General features: G+C 40.9%; 1 protein-coding gene across 1 annotated transcript; it reads left to right on the top strand.

Annotated features, from left to right (window-relative positions):
• The first annotated feature begins 2955 nt into the window (after nt 1-2955).
• Nucleotides 2956-4702, top strand: LOC135712830 (proton-coupled amino acid transporter-like protein CG1139). The gene is made up of 6 exons (XM_065235896.1): nt 2956-3054; nt 3119-3172; nt 3232-3504; nt 3568-3894; nt 3956-4168; nt 4227-4702. Exons 1-6 carry the CDS (start codon nt 3002-3004, stop codon nt 4636-4638), a joined length of 1332 nt encoding a protein of 443 aa, XP_065091968.1. The 5' UTR covers nt 2956-3001; the 3' UTR covers nt 4639-4702.
• Nucleotides 4703-19569: the final 14867 nt, after the last annotated feature.

Raw genomic sequence — 19569 nt, 5'->3', positions numbered from 1 at the left:
TTGCAGCAAGAGCTGCCTCAGTACCAAAATGCGAGGTTAAATTCGATTCAATTATAATAGACGACGATCTTCAGCTCTTGATCCGTCTTAAAAATGTCCGTAGGAGACAATATCAAAGAACACGCGATCCTGCCATGAAGGTTATCTGGCGGGATTTGCAAAAACAAATTAAAAAGCGATTCTCTGCCCTGAGGAACAAAACTTTTGAAAATAATATTTCTAAATTAGACCCAAGTTCCAAACCCTTTTGGAAACTCACAAAAATTTTGAAAAAACCTCAAAAGCCTATTCCAGCGCAAGAAGGTGGTAAAGTTTTGATCACAAATTTGGAAAAGCTCAGAAACTTGCTAAGCAATTCGAGAGTTCCCATAATTTCAGTTTGGGTCTTACTAGTCCTATTGAGAATCAGGTTGCTCGGGATTTTCTGAATATTTTCTTTCGGGAAAATATTTTTGATGATTCCTGGGGGACTGATTTGGACGAAGTAAGGTCTATAACTAAAAAGTCTCAAAATATGAAAGCTCCAGGTGATGATGAAATTTTCTATATCCTCATCAAAAAACTCTTAGAGAGTACCTTGTCTTTCTTGGTAAAATTATTTAACAGATGTTTCCATTTAGCATACTTTCCTGATAAATGGAAAAATGCAAAAGTAGTTCCAATTTCGAAGCCGGATAAAAATCCAGCTGAATCTTCTAGCTACCGTCCAATAAGTTTGCTTTCTTCAATAAGTAAACTTTTTGAAAAGATAATTTTGAATAGAATGATGCTTCACATCAATACGAACTCAATTTTTGCAGATGAGCAGTTTGGATTTCGCCATGGGCATTCAACTACTCATCAACTCTTAAGAGTTACCAATTTAATTCGTTCAAACAAATCGGAAGGCCACTCAACTGGAGTTGCTCTTCTAGACATAGAAAAAGCATTCGACAGTGTTTGGCATGAAGGTTTGATTGCTAAATTGAAAAAGTTTAATTTTCCACTTTATATTATGAAATTAGTTCAAAATTATTTAACTGACAGAACTCTACAGGTAAATTATCAAAATTCCAAATCTAATCGACTACCTGTTAGGGCAGGAGTTCCTCAGGGTAGCATTCTTGGGCCTATATTGTATAACATTTTCACTTCGGACCTCCCTGATTTGCCTCAGGGTTGCCACAAATCTTTGTTCGCTGATGACACAGGCATTTCCGCTAAAGGAAGAAGTCTTCGTGTTATTTGCAGCAGACTGCAGAAAAGTTTAGATATTTTCTCTTCTTATTTACAAAAATGGAAGATTTCTCCCAACGCTTCCAAAACTCAACTTATAATATTTCCACATAAGCCTAGAGCTTCCTTTTTGAAACCTAGTAGTAGTCACATAGTCACTATGAACGGAGTTCCAATTTCCTGGTCAAACCAAGTGAAATATCTTGGATTAATAATTGACCAAAAATTAACTTTTAAAGATCACATTGAGGGCATTCAAGCCAAATGTAACAAATATATAAAATGTTTGTATCCTCTTATAAACAGGAAATCCAAACTTTGCCTAACGAATAAACTTCTAATATTTAAACAAGTTTTTAGACCGGCCATGCTTTACGCTGTGCCAATATGGTCTTGTTGTTGCACTACCAGGAAAAAAGCACTTCAAAGGATTCAGAACAAAATTCTGAAAATGATTTTGAAGTTGCCTCCCTGGTACAGTACAACCGAAGTACATAGAATTTCGAATGTTGAGACTTTAGAACAAATGTCCAACAAAATAATTAATAATTTCAGGCAAAAATCGTTGCAATCCTCAATTGCAACGATTAATTCCCTTTATACTTAGATAAGATTTAGTTTTAGTTTTTAGTTTTAAGATATCAATTGTTATACTGACATGCAGGTTAAAAAACCTGTTTAAAATACTTAATTGTCAAGACATGAACAATGTAAAAACACTTAGATATATATCATAACAATTAAGGCTGGTACGTTACTGCAGTAACTGGAGCACCTAGGTTAAAAATGAAATGTAATTTATTTTGAATTTGAAACAAATAAAGAGTTAAAAAAAAAGTAGAGTCTACTCAGTCACTGGGTACTCAAAAAAAAAAAAAAACTACCTCCTCTTCTTGCATCATACATATAAAAAAAAACAACAATATCTCATAGATAATAATAATAATATATAATTTAGAAAAGTAGCATTTTAGCTGCAATGAGCATTTGAAACACTGATTACAAGTCATTTCAAGAGCAAGTCTATTTGAGATTCGACCATCAGGCACTGTGTGCTGCTAAGCAATCTCTCTCGTCTCACAAGTCTAAGCAAAAGCAACGCCAACACGCGCTTAAAATCGTACCAATTTCGAATCACGTTCCTACTGAAGCATGTGTCTACTCTTGACTTAGTTAACTTAATTAGCACCTGTTATTACGCACAAACCCTTTAGAATTGCCAACCCGATAAACTCCTCTATATAGGATCAAGAATCGAACCGAACTTCCCAGAATACTGTGCTTTATGACCGATCATTTTACACTTACGACTATCTGAGGCTCTCATCGTTCAAACCAACCGATGATGATAGTAGATGTAAAGCTACTTATCTCGGTGTCGCGAGATAAAGAAGTACTTTATTGTGATACGATACTAGTGCACTGTCAAAAGCCTAAGTAGTATTTAGCTACGTTTGTCTATGAAGCATGGGTGCTGATTTTCGTTCTAGCTTCCAAGCAATCGCCGTCTTTTTTGGCCAGAAAGCGTCAACGTTCTAGGTGGTTAGTTTTACATCTGCAGTTTTAAAAAGTGATAACTTGTGATAATACTGCAACATAAACTTGAATCCGTGAGACCACAGAGCACTAACCCAACTATACACTCATTCTCAGATGAGAGTGCATGTTCACGTAAGAGATTGTTTTGCTTGGAGGTAGTTTTTTTTTTGTAAAGCTGGCCCAACCGTCGTAGACGGGGGTTTCCAGGGTAACCGCGTGGTTGTTCGTATAGTCGAGGTTTGCTAGTATGGACAATATGAACATCTCACAAGAGCGCTTTCACTTTGCGCCCGCGAATGCGTGAGTATGCTTTAAGAGATCCCAATAGATCATTTTCTCAAACTCTGCTTATACATAATTGCAGCGAACACGATGAGTACAATCCGTTTGAGAAGCGCCAAATTCACAAAGCCAATTCGTAAGCAAAATTGACTCCAGAAGGTAATGAAATTTATGTAGTATTCCTTTTCGTTTTAGATCTACCGGAACGCTCATTCACATGGTGAAGGGCTCCCTCGGTACCGGAATACTGGCGATGCCTTTTGCCTTCAAGAATGGCGGTCTTGTATTTGGAATTTTAGGAACTTTGCTAGTCGCGCTGATCTACGCACATTGCGTTCATTTACTGGTCGGAACCTCGCAAAAATCATGTAAGCGACACAAAATACCCGTGCTGGGTTTTGCCGAAACAGCTGAGAACGTGTTTGCCAACGGGCCGATCGGAATTCGTAAATTTGCGGGACTTGCCAAGTAATTGCCTATCCATAATGTTGCTCTCCCCAAACGATAACTTTAATAATATATATATTTTAGAGCGTACATAGACTATATGCTGCTGGTAATCAGCTACTTCTCGGTCTGCGTATATCTGGTTTTTGTTTCAACAACGCTACGAGACGTGATCAACTATGAACTAGAGATCAATTGGGATACCCGAATCTACATTTTACTGACAACGTGCGTTGTGGCTGTGATAACTCAAGTGCGTGAACTCAAATACCTGGTACCGTTCTCCCTGCTGGCAAACACCTCCATCATTGTGGTGTTCATCATTACCTTGTTCTACATCTTCAAGGAACCGGTGTACCTATCAAATTGCAATTTATGGCCAGAATTGAGCAATATACCATCATTTTTTGGGTATGAGAGTTTTGTTTGGCATACCTAGAAAACAGTTAATTGAGTGATATTTCAACCGTAGGACGGCAGTTTATGCGATCGAAGGCATTGGCATTGTGCTTCCGGTGGAAAACAAAATGAAACATCCTCAGCACTTTCTGCAACCCTTTGGAGTTGCCAACGTGGCGATCTGCTTCATAACCATTATGTACACTATTGTGGGATTTTTCGGTTACGCTACCTACGGACAGGAAACCAAAGGTTCGGTTACACTGAATCTACCCAATGATGAACTGTAAGCCATGTTAATTAACTGCTTTACCATTCCTAAACCTAACCATCTCCGTTTACAGCCTGGCCAAATCAACGCAAATCCTTGCGGCGATAGCCATACTCCTTACTCTCGGGCTGTACTACTACGTTCCGATGGAGATTCTGTGGCGAAAGATTGGACACAAAATTCCCGAACGCCGACAGAACGTAGCCCAGGTGGGGATTCGGCTCGCGATCGTTATTGCGATGATGGGCCTTGCATTGACGGTTCCACAATTGGAACCATTCATTGGATTTGTAGGCTCGATTGGATCGGCAACGCTGGCATTGGTGACCCCTATCGTGCTGGATACGGTGTTTCGATGGCCGTCGGATTTCGGTTGGATGAGGTGGCGGCTACTGAAGAACATTGTGCTGGGAGGGTTTGGATTGTTCATTCTTGGTGTGGGGACGTATTTTAGCCTGCTGGATATTATTGCCATTTATCAGTAAACAATAAATCGACATGCCCAGCCCACTGTAGTCTGCTGAAAATGGTTACTCCATTGTAATCAGTAGCACTGCGTGACTGTGGTCAACGAAAAAGCATCCCGATTAGTCAAAATAAAATAAAAATATAAAAAATAATACAGCCAGAATGAAGAAGAAGAAAGAAAAAAACACATTCATCTTTTAATTTAGTGTTTTGTGCTAGCATAAGGCACTTCTTGAAAATAAGAAGCGACGCGAGACAACAAGACATACATATAAGACTTATCTTTCATACAACGTTTAAAGCTTGCTGTCGATCGGTTTCGGGCGCGATGCTGCCCATCTACGGGAAAATATTCGACTAATTACAAAAATCTTCATACGTAAATTTGTACTACCCTTGATCGCATAACTGTCCCATAAGAATAGGAAATCAAGCAAAGATGGAACTGGTATGCGATTAAGGGCAGCGTATTTCATAAAAATGAGTAGAGATGCTACTGAATTCTCAGGTTTTATTTGGTTGAAAATGCATTATGTGTTGGAAGGGCCATCTTCATTATTCAACGGCTCTTGTGAATTGATACTTACCTTATCATTCAGACTTGGTTGTCCTTTGCTGAGCATGATTTCTTAGTTCAACTCGATCCATGGGTCCCCAGTTCCGTATGTCGGTAGACCTACCTGTAGGAAAGTGATGCTGTGTAACCATAATAATATAAATAATAATAAAATAGGGTAAATTATGGCTTCGGCACCCATTGACTGTTTTCGGCAACCGAAATTGAAACGTTAATTTCACTGTATTTTCCCATCAAAACTCTTCGCTGAATGTATTAAGCCGATTCCTTACCTTTTCAGCTTCAATCTGATTACATTTTTACGACTGCGCAATCCTGTTCTGCCATATTTTTCTTTAAATGAAATAAATACACTACAAAATACGGCTGATTTCGAGTTGCCGATAATAGAACAGCTGGTTAACACGCAGTTCAAATGGAAAGAGTGCCGAAGAAAAAGAGACTGCCGACAATAGTCACACTCACCTGAGAAGTTTGGAGCGTTGTAAAAACATGTTCAACCCGTTTTGATCAATTCTGTCGATTGGAATTGGTAGAACAGCAAGCAGCAGATAAATGTCAACAAAGAAACCTGCCATGTATGTGTGTGACGCTGAGAAATCGCTAATAGAAGTTCGGACGCTGCTTAGATTGACGAGAATACGTAAATTCCCCTATAAAATAACTAAAAGTAAACTTACTGTTCAATCACATCTGTTTGTGTCCTCCGAAAATTGGATGATTACGATTTTTTGACGGCTTAATCAGTAGCAGAGCAAATACTATAAGAGCAAGCATTATCATTTTTCCCGGCATTCATTCGTTGCTAGACCTATCGAGTTTTTTCTAGTTCGTTTTATTGCTACGTTCGCGTCGTGGAAGTGGCGTCATCGACAGGCGCATTGGCAAGTCTAATTCACCCCCCGAGCATCTAGACAGAAAACCTTAGTTTCACGTACCCACTTGCAAATTGTAGATGTCTCCACCGTACGTAAACAATGGGGTCAGCCAAAGTTGGTGGCACAACTTTTTTCACATCAGAAAACATGTTTTTGTTTCACTTCATGTGGACTTCGAAAGCAAACCAAGAATAAATTTTGAGTGAGACGTATTACTTTATTAATCCACCAGTGGTGTGATCTGGCACTTCTTATTTCTGTAAATTCTGATATTCTTTTTAAAAATTACCCCGACAGCACCACCCTAATAAAAATGTTCCATACACGAACCATAACCCAAATGGTTTAACCATATGACACATAGTTCGGAACCTGCACAGGTTTTTAAGCACTTTTTATGGCTATTTCCTATGTGGGCACTGGGCAGTAACCCGATTAAAGGGTTTCGTTTATTTCGGTTATGTGGTTGCCGACAAACATCACTTAGTTCCCGGATTTTTGGGTCTTGTTCCGTCCACATGTCCGGAACCAGTTAATCGATTGAAAATCTATTAATTAACATTCTATAGAATCATGGTAGCTTTCATTTGGTTGTTGTTGCGTTCAATTCGGTAGAGTGGTTGCCAAGAAATACATATAAGAAAATTGTCTTACGTGCTCTCTCACACACATAAATAGACAGACATTTTCCGATCCCGTCATGCTGAGTCGATTGGAAGACTATTAGAAAAAATATCAATGTTATTATAAAAAGTAAAAAAAAAAAACAAAAAACTTAAAACCGGGAAAAAAAAGTTGATAAAAAAATAAGACCAATTGTAAATTTACTCCACCATTATTCGATTTGACAGAACCAGAGTACCAGAATTTTCGGGGTACATTAGCATTACACTGGAGCTGTCTAGATGCTCGGGGGGTGGTCTAATTGCACTTTCCAATAAACAAAGCATGGTACGCAAGCGTACTACTGCTTCTGCATCGGAGGGCCCTAGCAAGAAGGCCCAAACGGATCCCAGCGCGCTTCGGATGACGCAGCAAATCGTCTGCTACAGAGCAACCAATTGGTGACGCCGCTGAAATTGCGAAAAAGGAGCGGATTCCCCCGCTGTTTACCCCGATGAAGGACGTCGCCCAGCTTAGGGATGAGCTGGCAAAACGCAAATTGCTCCCGCGATTCAAAATCTGTAGCGTTGGAACAAAGATCATGTGCTCCAGCCTACAGCAGTACAAGTTGGTCGGTGACCTGCTGAAGAACAGCACAGTGGAGTTTTACACTCACGATTTGCCTTCGATGAAACCATTGAAGGTTGTTTTACGAGGTCTGCCGTCGTACGAAGCGGCTACCGTAAAAGATGAGCTGGTGAGGCTCGGATTGAAACCAGAGGCAGTCCACCCAATGAATCGACGGCCTATGCCCAATACCAACTATCGTGACCAACTGTTTCTGGTCCACCTCACGAAGGGCTCCACCGCCCTTGCTGCGCTCAAGAGCAACATATGTGACCTGTTTCAGGTCATTATCGACTGGGAATACTACAAGCCGCAACACCGTGATGTGACCCAATGCACAAGTTGCCTCTCCTTCGGCCATGACACGAAGAACTGTCATATGAAACCACGCTGCGACAAGTGTGCTATGGCCCACTCGACGGCGACCTGTGCTCAAGCTGATGACACCGACCCGAAGTGCGTGAATTGCGGCGGAACTCACCGTGCCACTACTCGGAACTGTCCCAAGCGAACGGAATTCATCACCATGAGGAAGAAGGTGGTTACTAGCAACCAGCCAGGCCGGCATCGGAATAAACGTGCACCACCAGCCATCACGGACGAACAATACCCGGCAATCCATCCTTGTCGTCTGGTCCCAAATCTTCCACCGCTACCTCTCAACAACAGTCAACGAGCCGCCCCCTCAGCTCAGCATCACCTCACTGCTGCTGCAGCTCTGCCAAATCAAGCTTCTGCCTCGGCGCCTGGACTATCGTATGCCCGTGTTGCCTCAGGTGACTCAGTTGACGAATCTCCGTTAACATCAGAGGAACTAGTAACGCTGGTTGCAGAGGTGATCGTCATTCTGCGCACCTGCAAGACTCGATCTGAACAGCTTCATGCTGCCTTGTCACTCGTCACCAAGTATGGACCGTGAAGCTATAAAAATTGCAAATTGGAACGCTTGCTCACTGACGAACAAGCATAGACAGAACATCAGTTGCCGGCTGCTACCAAACTTCCAGCTGAAAACAATTGAAGCCATCGGAGTGGAGGTGAGCACATCACTTGGCCCAATCACCATCATCGCGGCCTACTGCCCCAAGCAAACCAACATCAGGGACGGGTCGTCAGTGGCCCTCCGCAAAGACATCATCAAACTCACCCGGAGGAGCGGGAACTTTATCATCGCTGGCGATCTGAACGCAAAACATCAAGCTTGGGACAACGGTCTGAGCAATAGAAACGGCATCATCCTCAATGAAGACCTGCAAGAGGGCCACTATACCATCTTGGCTCCGGACTCTCCCACCCGGTTGAGTCGGTCTGGGGTCCATGCGACCATCGATATCTTCGTAAGCAACATGGGACACATCAACACTGCGTCGACACAACCATCGACTACGATGTCCAACCGGGGACGTCCGAAGATGTTGACCGGTGTCTACAAACCATCGAGGAGGCGATTTCCCGGGCCAGGGAACAACACGTGCCAGTATCCAGACAGGTGAGTAACACTCTAAACCTTGACAGCCCTAACAAAGATCTGATTAGACTCCGTAAAACTATTCGTAGGCAGTACCAGCGTACTGACATGCCTAACTTAAAGACCAATTGTAATTGATTAACAAAGATCATTCAGGCCAGGATAGTGGATCTTAGAAATAACGATTTTGCTAGTAAGATCCGATCTCTTCCAGATTGTGCTAAGCCCTTCTGGAAACTTACAAAAATTCTTAAAAACAAGCCTAGGCCCATTCCACTACTGACCCCACTGGATCGTCCTGGCGACCCATCTGATAACTCCTGAAGAGAAGGCTGCCGTGATAGGTCAACACTTCGTCAGCTCCCATAATCTCGGACAAAACATCGTCAGCCCTCATGAATCTGAGGTTGCTGAAAATGCAACCAATCTTCTTCAGATTCCTAACATTTTTCCAGAGGAATCCGAGATTACGGCTGACGAACTGTTGGCCTATATCAAATCATCTAACAACATGAAGGCCCCAGGTTTCGACAACATCCTGAATCTGGAACTCAAACACTTGAGCTCCAGATTCTACAACCATCTGGCACATTTTTAATCAGTGCCTCAGACTTGGCAGTCAGCTAAAGTCATACTCATCCGAAAAAACAACTTGTTACTCGAGGAACAGTTTGGTTTTCGGAAAGGTCGTTCGACCGTCCACCAGCTGACTCGAGTAACAAAAACGAACAAGTCTGTTTCGAAAACATCTGCCATGGCGTTGTTGGACGTTGAAAAAGCGTTCGACAATGTCTGGCATGATGGCCTGGTGTTCAAATTGCAGCAGTACGGTCTTCCAATCTTCCTAGTGAAGATAATAAACAACTATCTATCAGACAGGACGTTCCGAGTCTCTCTGAATGGTTCCACAAGGAAGCATCCTTGGCCCCATCCTATTCAACCTGTTCACCTCCGATATGCCGGCTCTCCCTGATGGTGGATCATTGTCTCTGTTCGCAGATGACACATCCATCGTCTACAAGAGTAGGGTCATCGGAGCTCTGACTTCCAAACTTCAGAGAGGTCTGGACGTCCTGTCTGAATATTTCAATAGCTGGAAGATCCGTATCAACGCGGCAAAGACCCATTGTCTTTCCACACTCTAAATCTCCCAGACTTGTTCCGTCGGAGAATAACAAGATCTGCCTGAACGGCACAGTGGTGGAATGGTCCAAAGAGGTCGTGTACCTCGGGCTAACACTAGACAGTAAGCTTCTGTTCAGGGATCACGTTGACAAGCCGAAACCCAAGTGCAACATCTTGATAAGATCGTTGTATCCACTTATCAACAGGAAGTCAACCCTGTCCCTGAAAAATAAGCTTGCTGTCTACAAACAAATCAACCTTCCTGTAATCGAGTACGGTATGCCAATCTGGGAGAGTTGCGCAAAATGCCATCACCTTAAACTCCAAAGGATCCAGAACAAGATCCTTAGGATGGTCCTAAACAGCCCCCCTCGGACTAGAAATTCTTAGATCCACCTCCAGGCTGGAATTCAGACATTAGAAGAACGGAAAGTATTCATCCTGGAAAGGTTCAGAGACACCTGTCTGACATCAAATCATCAGATCATACGTGATCTAGCACGTTAGGTTAAGTTATACTCGTAGTTAGGTAGGTTATCACTTTTTTCAATTCAAATAAAACACACCCTCAAAGGGGTATTCTGTAAACTAGTTGAAAAACGCAAATATTAAATTAGAATATCAAATTGAACAAAGATGAAGAGCCAGGTAGGCTTATCAATTAAAATGATAAATCAATGTACTACCATAATCAACAGAAATAAACATAATTTTACTACTACTACTACACCTGGGCTCATTCGATTGGCAAACGGCGAGGAGAGCACATCTCCCTAAAAGCAGCAGTAGTGCCCCACCCGGGTTCATTCAATCGGTAGGCAGCAACCGCTTTGGCCAACTGATGGTTTTTCTGAGTTTACCTCACTGCGGCTTTAAGCGATCTGCAATCCCCATCTAGCGGACTCCCAGTATACCCGGACGATGCCACATTCCGTGGCGGATCTGCTCGACGGACGGTGAGGAAAGCAGCAGCCGTGCCCATATTCCGTGGCCGACGAACGGTAAGCAGTACGCTTCGGCCAGCTTTCCTGGAGTTTACCTCACGGCCCCAAAGCGATCTGCAATCACAACCCAGAGGTCATCCGGACAGTACTGGACAGCGGGACACCCAGTAAGGCTCCCTTGGACTTGAGATATCCCACACCTGACACCATGGAGCACCATCATTTTGTGAAGGCATCCGACAGGCCCGCCGAAAATCACGACACTACCTTTCCAGCCGCTCGTCTTGTTCTAGTCGGAACGTTTTCGAGAACCATTTTCACTAGGTTGTCGACCGACATTCTTTCGACGTACCCAGCCCACCATAGCCGCCCGATTTTAGTTGTGTGTACGATGGGTGATTCTCGTAGCAGCTGGTGCAATTCATTGCTCATTCGTCTCCTCCACGTTGCGTTATCCATCTGCACTCCGCCGTAGATGGTACGTAACACCTTTCGTTAGAAAACTCCTTGGGCACGTTGGTTCTCTACGTGGAAAAACAATCAGCGTTTTGTAGAAAGTCAATTTTATTCGATCAGAGTAAAGGGTGATACGGTCAAAATTTGGTCAAGGAAAAACGCGTGTAAATCGGTGAAATCGTTTATTTAAAAAATCAAATTAAATTTCTTTTTCAAGTTCAATTAGTATAAAATTCAGGAAAAATATTCAGTTAGGCTTCCGCTTTTCCAAATCCGAATTGCCGGGCCTTACGCTTGACCCCTGCCATCAGATTTTGTACAGCCACCTTGTCCACCTTCTTCGCCGCAGAAAGCCAGTTTGCCTTGAACTGCTGCTCGCCCTTAGCAGTTTTTTTGGTCTTCTTTAGGTTCCGCTTGACAATAGCCCAGTATTTCTCAATTGGGCGGAGCTCTGGCGTGTTGGGAGGGTTCTTGTCCTTGGGAACCACCTGCACGTTGTTGGCGGCGTACCACTCCATGGCCTTTTTACCGTAATGGCAAGATGCCAAATCCGGCCAAAACAGTACGGAACAACCGTGTTTCTTCAGGAAAGGCAGCAGACGTTTATTCAAACACTCTTTCACGTAAATTTCTTGGTTGACAGTCCCGGAAGCTATGAAAATGCTGCTTTTCAAGCCACATGTACAGATGGCTTGCCAAACCAGATATTTCTTTGCGAACTTTGACAGTTTCATGTGCTTGAAAACATCTGCTACCTTTCCCCTTCCTTTTGCCATATAAAACTCCTGTCCCGGAAGCTGCTTGTAGTCGGCTTTGACGTAGGTTTCGTCGTCCATTACCACGCAGTCAAACTTCGCCAGCATCGTCGTGTACAGCCTCCGGGATCGCGCTTTGGTCGTCGTATTTTGTTTATCATCGCGATTTGGAGTCACTACCTTCTTGTAAGTCGATAATCCGGCTCGTTTTTTGGCTCGATGCACGGTTGTAGACGATACACCCAGCTTATTTGCGGCATCTCGGAGAGAGAGGTTAGGGCTTCGCTTGAAACTACCGGCAACTCTCTTTGTCGTCTCAGCGGCTTCCGGTTTTCGATTTCCCCCCGATCCAGACTTCCTGGCTGTCGACAAACGTTCCCCAAACACTTTAATTACATTTGTAACGGTTGATTTGGCAACTTTTAGCGATTTTGCCAACTTTGCGTGCGAGTAGCTCGGATTTTCGCGATGCGCGAGCAAAATTTTGATACGCTGCTCTTCTTGCTTGGACGGCATTTTGACAACTGAAGAGTGAATTCCAAAATCAAAATAGGAGCAACATTCTACACACACACACCTTCAAAATGAGGGGTGTTCAGGTTTTTTAAATGCAAAATTGAAAGAAATACGTCAAGTTGTTATTGACCAAATTTTGACCGTATCACCCTTTAAGCACGATTCTCTGCCGTAATGCGTATTTGCATTTCTCTGCTGGTGTCATTTTTGGCGATCACCAGTCGTTTCTGCGGTTTGGAGACGCCACAGTTCCTCTTGCTCATATCAAGAGATATCATAATACGTGTTTGAAATTTGCTGCATGGGTATTAATTAGTATAGTAGCTCCGTGAGCTCATCTATCCAACCGAAAAAATCATGTGTTGTCAAACAGTTTCATCTTCGGGACGACAAGTTCAGTCTCCGGCTAATCCGGATCTCGTTAATCCGACGACTCGACCCAAGTAACCAATAAGCCCGCTAATCGCCTTTTTGCTATATAACGCTGATATGCGGCTCATACACACCTTAATCACTATTTAATTTTTTTTTTATTTGGCGTAGAACTACGTCTTTGTCGACTGTACTGGGGTGCAAATCAAAAAATATGTATGGTGATATAATCGAGTCGAGTATTAGTACAAGACACTGAAGAAGTCTGCACATTGTAGACGAAATACGCGTATCTGTCAAGGATAAGCAAATAAAGTAGTGGAATTAAATGGAAAATACTAATCCTTCTCTCTCTCATTATACAGGATTTCCACTAAGACGCCCACATTCATCAGGATGTATGGTGAAATAGTGCTAGGTTTTGAAGGATTATAACTTTGTCGTTTATAGATGAAATAAAAATAAAAATACGCCAATTTATAGGATATTACTTCACGGATCTGCTGAAATAAATAGTTTAAAAATTTAAAAATGTGCATATGATAATTTTTGCAATGTATTCTGAAATAAACGTTTTTACCCAAACCCAGTCAAGTCATCATAATCCAGTATCATTTGGCTGCACATCGTTCTGTTTGAACCTAAAAACATATGACACTGCGCTGCTGTCGTGCCTCTGCTCATTACCGCTTCGGATGGCGTGGAATTGGGTCCTGCAAGCAGTAACAAGTTAGCGGTTAATGTGGTGTTTACATTTATACGGATTTGCTAGCGCTAGTGTACTAGCACCATTGACAAGCCGACATGCATGACCATAGCCAAAACAATAAAATTTCTGACCAAATCACACTACTGACACCTGGCTCCGTGTTCGTGGGAAATATTTAGCTAAGTCATAAACCCGTATGCAAAAGTTATGAATTGGTTCGTGTCTGATCTAATCTGGACAGATTATTTTTATCTAGATAAAAAAAATCCTATGGTTTTGACAGTTTGGATCATTGCACATTTAAATCGGCCGTTTACGTTTTTCGGGCATAAGTCAGAATTAAGTGTCATGTCGGTTTGTCGATGCTAGCACGGTGTAAAAAGTAGCCAGCATAATGTAGGCAGGGCATCAGAGTCTACCAGCATGTTAATACACTAGCGCTAGCAGATAAGCACAGATGTAAACACCCCTAGAGGTGGATCATGGCATGATCACCTTGACAACCCGCGATGGGGTCGAAGGGGACTGGCTTCAACTAGATCGAAACGTGGACATTATTTAAACAAAACACCCCCCCTCCTCTCTTCCCCCATCCCAAAAACTGACAACCTGAAAGTAAACAAAGTACAATTAAGTAAAATTAATTCTATTAAGGGCCCATGCATTAATTATGTCACGCTAAATCGAGGATAAATTTACCCCTCCCCCCTATCGTAACGTTTTTCCTATACCTAATGCATTGCTTGTCACAAAATCTTAGCGTCCCCCTCTATAGCGTGACATAATATATGCATCAACCCTAATGTGCTACCCGCACCTGCCCAGAGAGCCAAAACATTCAAATTAGAGAAAAAATTCATTGTGAATCATCAATAACTGACTGTTAAACATATCTGGTACCTCTATATATGCAATTCGATTAACATCCGAAGTCCATCCTTTTTTTCATATTCTGCACAAAAGATACTTTCTGTCCCGCCCCATTCATAAAAAAACGGCAGGAAATCCTGCCAGGGGCGGAGCTGAGAATATCATCCTTTATTTGAGGACAGTCATATGGATGCTCATCAGTTGATGACGAATACAACCATAAGAAAATCATCCGAAATTCGGCAGCATATTGTTAAAGGGATCGAGCAATACAATAATCAGTCGAAGTATCACTATGCCTTCGTGAATAATTTTAAATTATAAATTTTGCACGTCCTTTTATTTAGATTTTTATTGCAATATCTGGGTAAATATGGGTATTAGGTTTTAGAGATTTTTCGGATGTAAGTACGAGGTATAACACCTATGTTATCGTTTGCACGCTCTGATAAAAACTGAGCTGAGTTTATTCTCGGATTGCTGATATAGTATCAGCGGTACTCACGCACTCACGCATACAATAACCGATCATTACAGTTCTCCTTCCTCGAGATTGTTCATACAATTCATTGTGTTGCAATTCATGTTTAACTTAACGACTAAATTAATTATTAAACTTTTATAAACATATGTAAGAATTCGACTGAATGAAATTCAAATTAATAATAGAAATAATCATTATTAGATTTTTTCGTTTCGAACGAAGAGATCTTCTTTCACTTTGATTACCAAAAGTTACATCTTGGTTTCTTTTTCTTCTTGACCGTCGATGTGACGAAAGCGATGATTCAGTTCCATGAAATATCAAACCGAAATCGCTTGGTGAAATCGAAGCTGGTAGTTCGTTAGAACGTTCCGTATTGCCTAACTTCCAACTACTGGATGGCTGCAATAAGTCGTTGTTAATCGAGGCAGGAATTGGTTTAGGCACACTATTGCCTGATCGTTTAATTGGCAAACTATTGCCAGCCTCTGATGAGCATGACAAACTATTGCCATTTTGTGTGTCGAATAAACATGAATCCAAAACAAAACCATAAAAATCTTCATCCGAGTCCGAAACGTCTGCTTCCTCTCTTGCACGCTTCCTGCTGTCCGTATGATCATTCTGCCATTTACACACGATCTTACAAGGCCTCTGGTACCTGAACTTGATTTGATCGCGATGTGCCGTATACACGTGCGTCCCCCAAGCGAAACCTGGAAAACATTTGGAGAAACTTTCTTTAAAAAGGTAGCATCCAACCACCTTTTTCTATCTGTTGGCTTAAAATTCTTGAAGTAGATTGGATCTCCTGTACGTAACTTAGCAAACTCGTCTCGTTCAGACTCGTCAATATTAAAACCAGTGCTTTCCTACTCTTTTTTAATTGTCAAATGCTGTTTAAAACTATTTTTAGGGTTGACTAGGTCTAGTATCGTTTTCGGTTTAAAGTTAAACAGTTTTTCTGAAGGAAACCTTGAATCTTCAGTACAAGTGTTGCGATAGTTAAACAAGAAACAAGAGACTTGATCTTCAAGATCCAAACCTTTCATTTGTGGATCGAGCAAAAACTTCTTCAACACTTCTTTAACACGAACAACATAACAACCATTCTTTCGGCTTGACCATTACTCGAAGGGTGGTATGGCGGACTTTTCATGACCTTGATGCCTTGTTTTTCCCAGAAATCTATGAGATATCTAGAGTTAAATGGCGGTCCACCATCAGTCACAATGACATCTGGTAGCCCAAACCTAGCAAACAAAGACATGAACTTACTTTTCACTCTTTTAGCATCTGTACCACCTTTCATAAGTTCAATTTCAAGCCATCTCGAGTAACTGTCGGCGAACAAGAAAAACTTTGTGGTCGAAATAGAAGAAATCTGCGTGTATCCTACTAAAAGGACGGTTAGTAGGAATCCAACTAGTTTGTGATGGCTTCTTGGAAGCAATTGACATTTGATTACAAATGTGACAACTTTTCACAAAACTTTCAACATCACTATTGATTCCATACCAGTAAACAGTTCTCCTAGCTAGCTGCTTGATCTTGCCTGAATGATTTCTGTGGAGTAGCTTCAATACAGAATTTTGCAATCTTTGTGGAATTATAACACGATCTTGATAAAGCAGGCAACCATTCAACACCTCAAGATCTTGATGATGCGAGTAAACGTCTTTAAACCTTTTGTCTAACTTTTTAGGCCAACCGTTATGCAAAAATTTTAAAATTTAAATTTCTTGAATCGTCCAATCTAAAGGCAACTCTGCAGTGATATTGATGTTCTTAACGTAATCACGTTGCAACTCTTTAGGGATTTCTTGCGGTAAAGGAAAACGGGAACAGAAATCCGCATTACCCATTTGTGACGATGGTCGGTAAAAAATGTCGAAGTCATAAATAGACAACTCCATTATATACCGCTGTAAACGTGTCACAAAGATTGCATTCTTACCTTCTTTTCCGAAAATACCAATCAAAGGCTTGTGATCTGTATAAACTGTAAATTTCTTGCCATACAGGTACTTATGAAACTTTTTTATAGTACTAACAATCGCCAATGCCTCTAGATGCAGAATTGGATTTGATTTCTGTGCATCGTTCAATGAGAAAGAAGTAAAGCTGATAGGGCGTTCTACTTTGTCAACAACATGTGCAATTACTCCTCCTAAACCATAACCACAGGCATCGGAAGCAACCACTATTGGCTTGTTAGGATCATAGTATTCCAAAAGATTAGAATTCAACAACAACTTTTTGCAATTTTCAAACGATTTTTCACAATCCTTGCTCCAACCATAGTTCGTGTCTTTCCTCAACAGACTGTACAACTTGCTGAGATGTGAGGATAAGTTGGGAATGAAACGACCGTAATAGTTGACCAAACCCAAAAATGCCTTCAACTCTGTGACATTTTTCGGAGCTACAGCTCTTCGAATTGTCTCAATTTTCTCAGGGCATGGTAACAGTCCACTATCTGTTAACACATGTCCCAAATAAGGCAGACTAGAAACAAAAAACTTGCATTTTTTTAAATGTACTTTTATGATGAACTTAGACAAATGCTCTAAGACCAAAAAAAGCTTATTTTTACAGTCTTCAAAATCGTCACCAGCGTCGTCAAGGTAGCAAGAAACTCCAACTAAACCTTTTAGAACAGCAATTTGGTTTGAAAGCTATTTGTCTGACAGAACTCAACGGACTGTTTTTAATGATTCTGTTGCCAGTCCCGTGGGGAATACCCTTGGAGTGCCCCAGGGAAGTGTATTAGGGCCCCTGTTATTTATTATGTATATTAATGACTTGCGACGTGTTTTACGATTTTGCGACATTAATCTTTTTGCAGATGATACTGTGTTATTCATTGCAGCTAAGGATCTAAATGATGCCGTTTTACACTTGAATGAAGATTTGCGTTCTCTAAGTAGATGGTTGAAGTAAAAGCAGTTAAAATTGAATACAAGTAAAACTAAATTTATGGTAATTTCGCGGAATCGAGTAAATGAGAACGTCTCTGTTGTAATTGATGATGAGACTATTGGGGGATCGCGTTCGGGAAATTAACTATCTTGGCACGATTATTGATGACAAACTTAAGTTCAACTCTCACATTGACAATGTCATCAAGAAAATTGCCAAGAAGTATGGAATTCTATGTCGACTGAAAAACGATTTAACTATTGCCAGTAAAATACAGCTATACAAATCAATCATCTCTCCTCATCTTGATTTTTGCTCTTCCATTTTATTTCTGGCCAATGCAATACAAATATTGAGATTACAGCGCGTGCAGAATAAAATAATGCGTTTGATTTTGAGATGTAATAGATTCACTTCCTCAACTTTGATGTTAGACGCCTTACAATGGCTGTCGGTGAAGCGAAGAATTGTATATTTGACTATGGTGTTCATTTTTAAAGTAGTTACGGGTTTCTGCCTCGATATTTGTGTGATCGAATTGAAAGAGGAAGTGACTTTCATAGATATAATACTAGAAACGCGATTGAAATAAGAACACCACATTTCTTGACTTGTGCTTCACAAAATTCATTATATTATAAAGGAATAAATGTTTTCAATTCGATGCCTAGATATATCAAACGTTTAGCAACACTTACAGAATTTAAAAGACACTGCATTTCACACGTTAAAACTGTCTTTTGAACAGTTATCCAGTGATTTTTTTTTATGAATTGACAAATTATGTATCTTGACGAAGTTATCTCTAACGGCTTATTTTATATAGATAGCTGTCATAACGACTTTTTAATAATTATTGTAGCACTGCAAAAACTATTTCTGTTCACCACGAGGATGATGATGGATTTTTAATATTTGATTTTATAGTAGATTAATTTAAAAAAAAAAGTAGTCTACAAAGGTTTGAGCCTCGCGCGCGTATTACGAGAAAGAGGACTGAATTTAACATTTGATAAAAAAAAAATGCAATTTTGAAGCTTATTTGAAAGATACCTTGAGTTAGTAGTAAGTTTTCTGGCAAATGTTAGGGGTTCGTGAGCATTCCTGACATTGCTGAAAATTATGATAACATCAGATTGCGGGGTTGCTAGTGTAATTGGATGCTTTGTTGATTGTTCATTAACTTTTGATTGCTTGTAATACTTATGAATATTTTAGGTGGACAAAAAGGCGAACTAAGAGGTGGACGCCTGAGCTTTTCCACATTAATATCGCTGTAAAGCAACTGTAAACTTTAGAGGGAATTTATATCTGTAACTGAAACCAGTTCGATTTTGTTTGCCAACCTGGTTAAAATGTCATATTTAATTATCTTAAAGATAAATCGTCCAGCTCAAACCTTTGTAGGGGTAAGAGGTGGGACCATCATCATCATCAACTTGATCCATCACTTTTTGAAAAATGGCAGCACTGCTTGATGCTCCCTGTCGTAGGCGATTGTACGAGTACAAACCTTTGATTGTGTTTATAATCATTATTTTTCTAGAATTTTCGGAAAGACGCAATTGGGTGTAAGCACCAGTGAGATCGAGAGAAATAAAAACCTTAGAACCGGACAAAGTAGCAAACAAGTCCTGAGCCA

The sequence above is a fragment of the Ochlerotatus camptorhynchus genome, unplaced genomic scaffold, assembly GCF_037179485.1.
Source record: "Ochlerotatus camptorhynchus isolate MF236.1 unplaced genomic scaffold, CSIRO-AGI_Acam_v1.1 ptg000503l, whole genome shotgun sequence".
In the NCBI taxonomy this organism is placed as follows: domain Eukaryota; kingdom Metazoa; phylum Arthropoda; class Insecta; order Diptera; family Culicidae; genus Ochlerotatus; species Ochlerotatus camptorhynchus.
The sequence above is the reverse complement of the archived record's forward strand: the minus strand, read 5'-3'. Positions and strand labels throughout refer to the sequence as shown.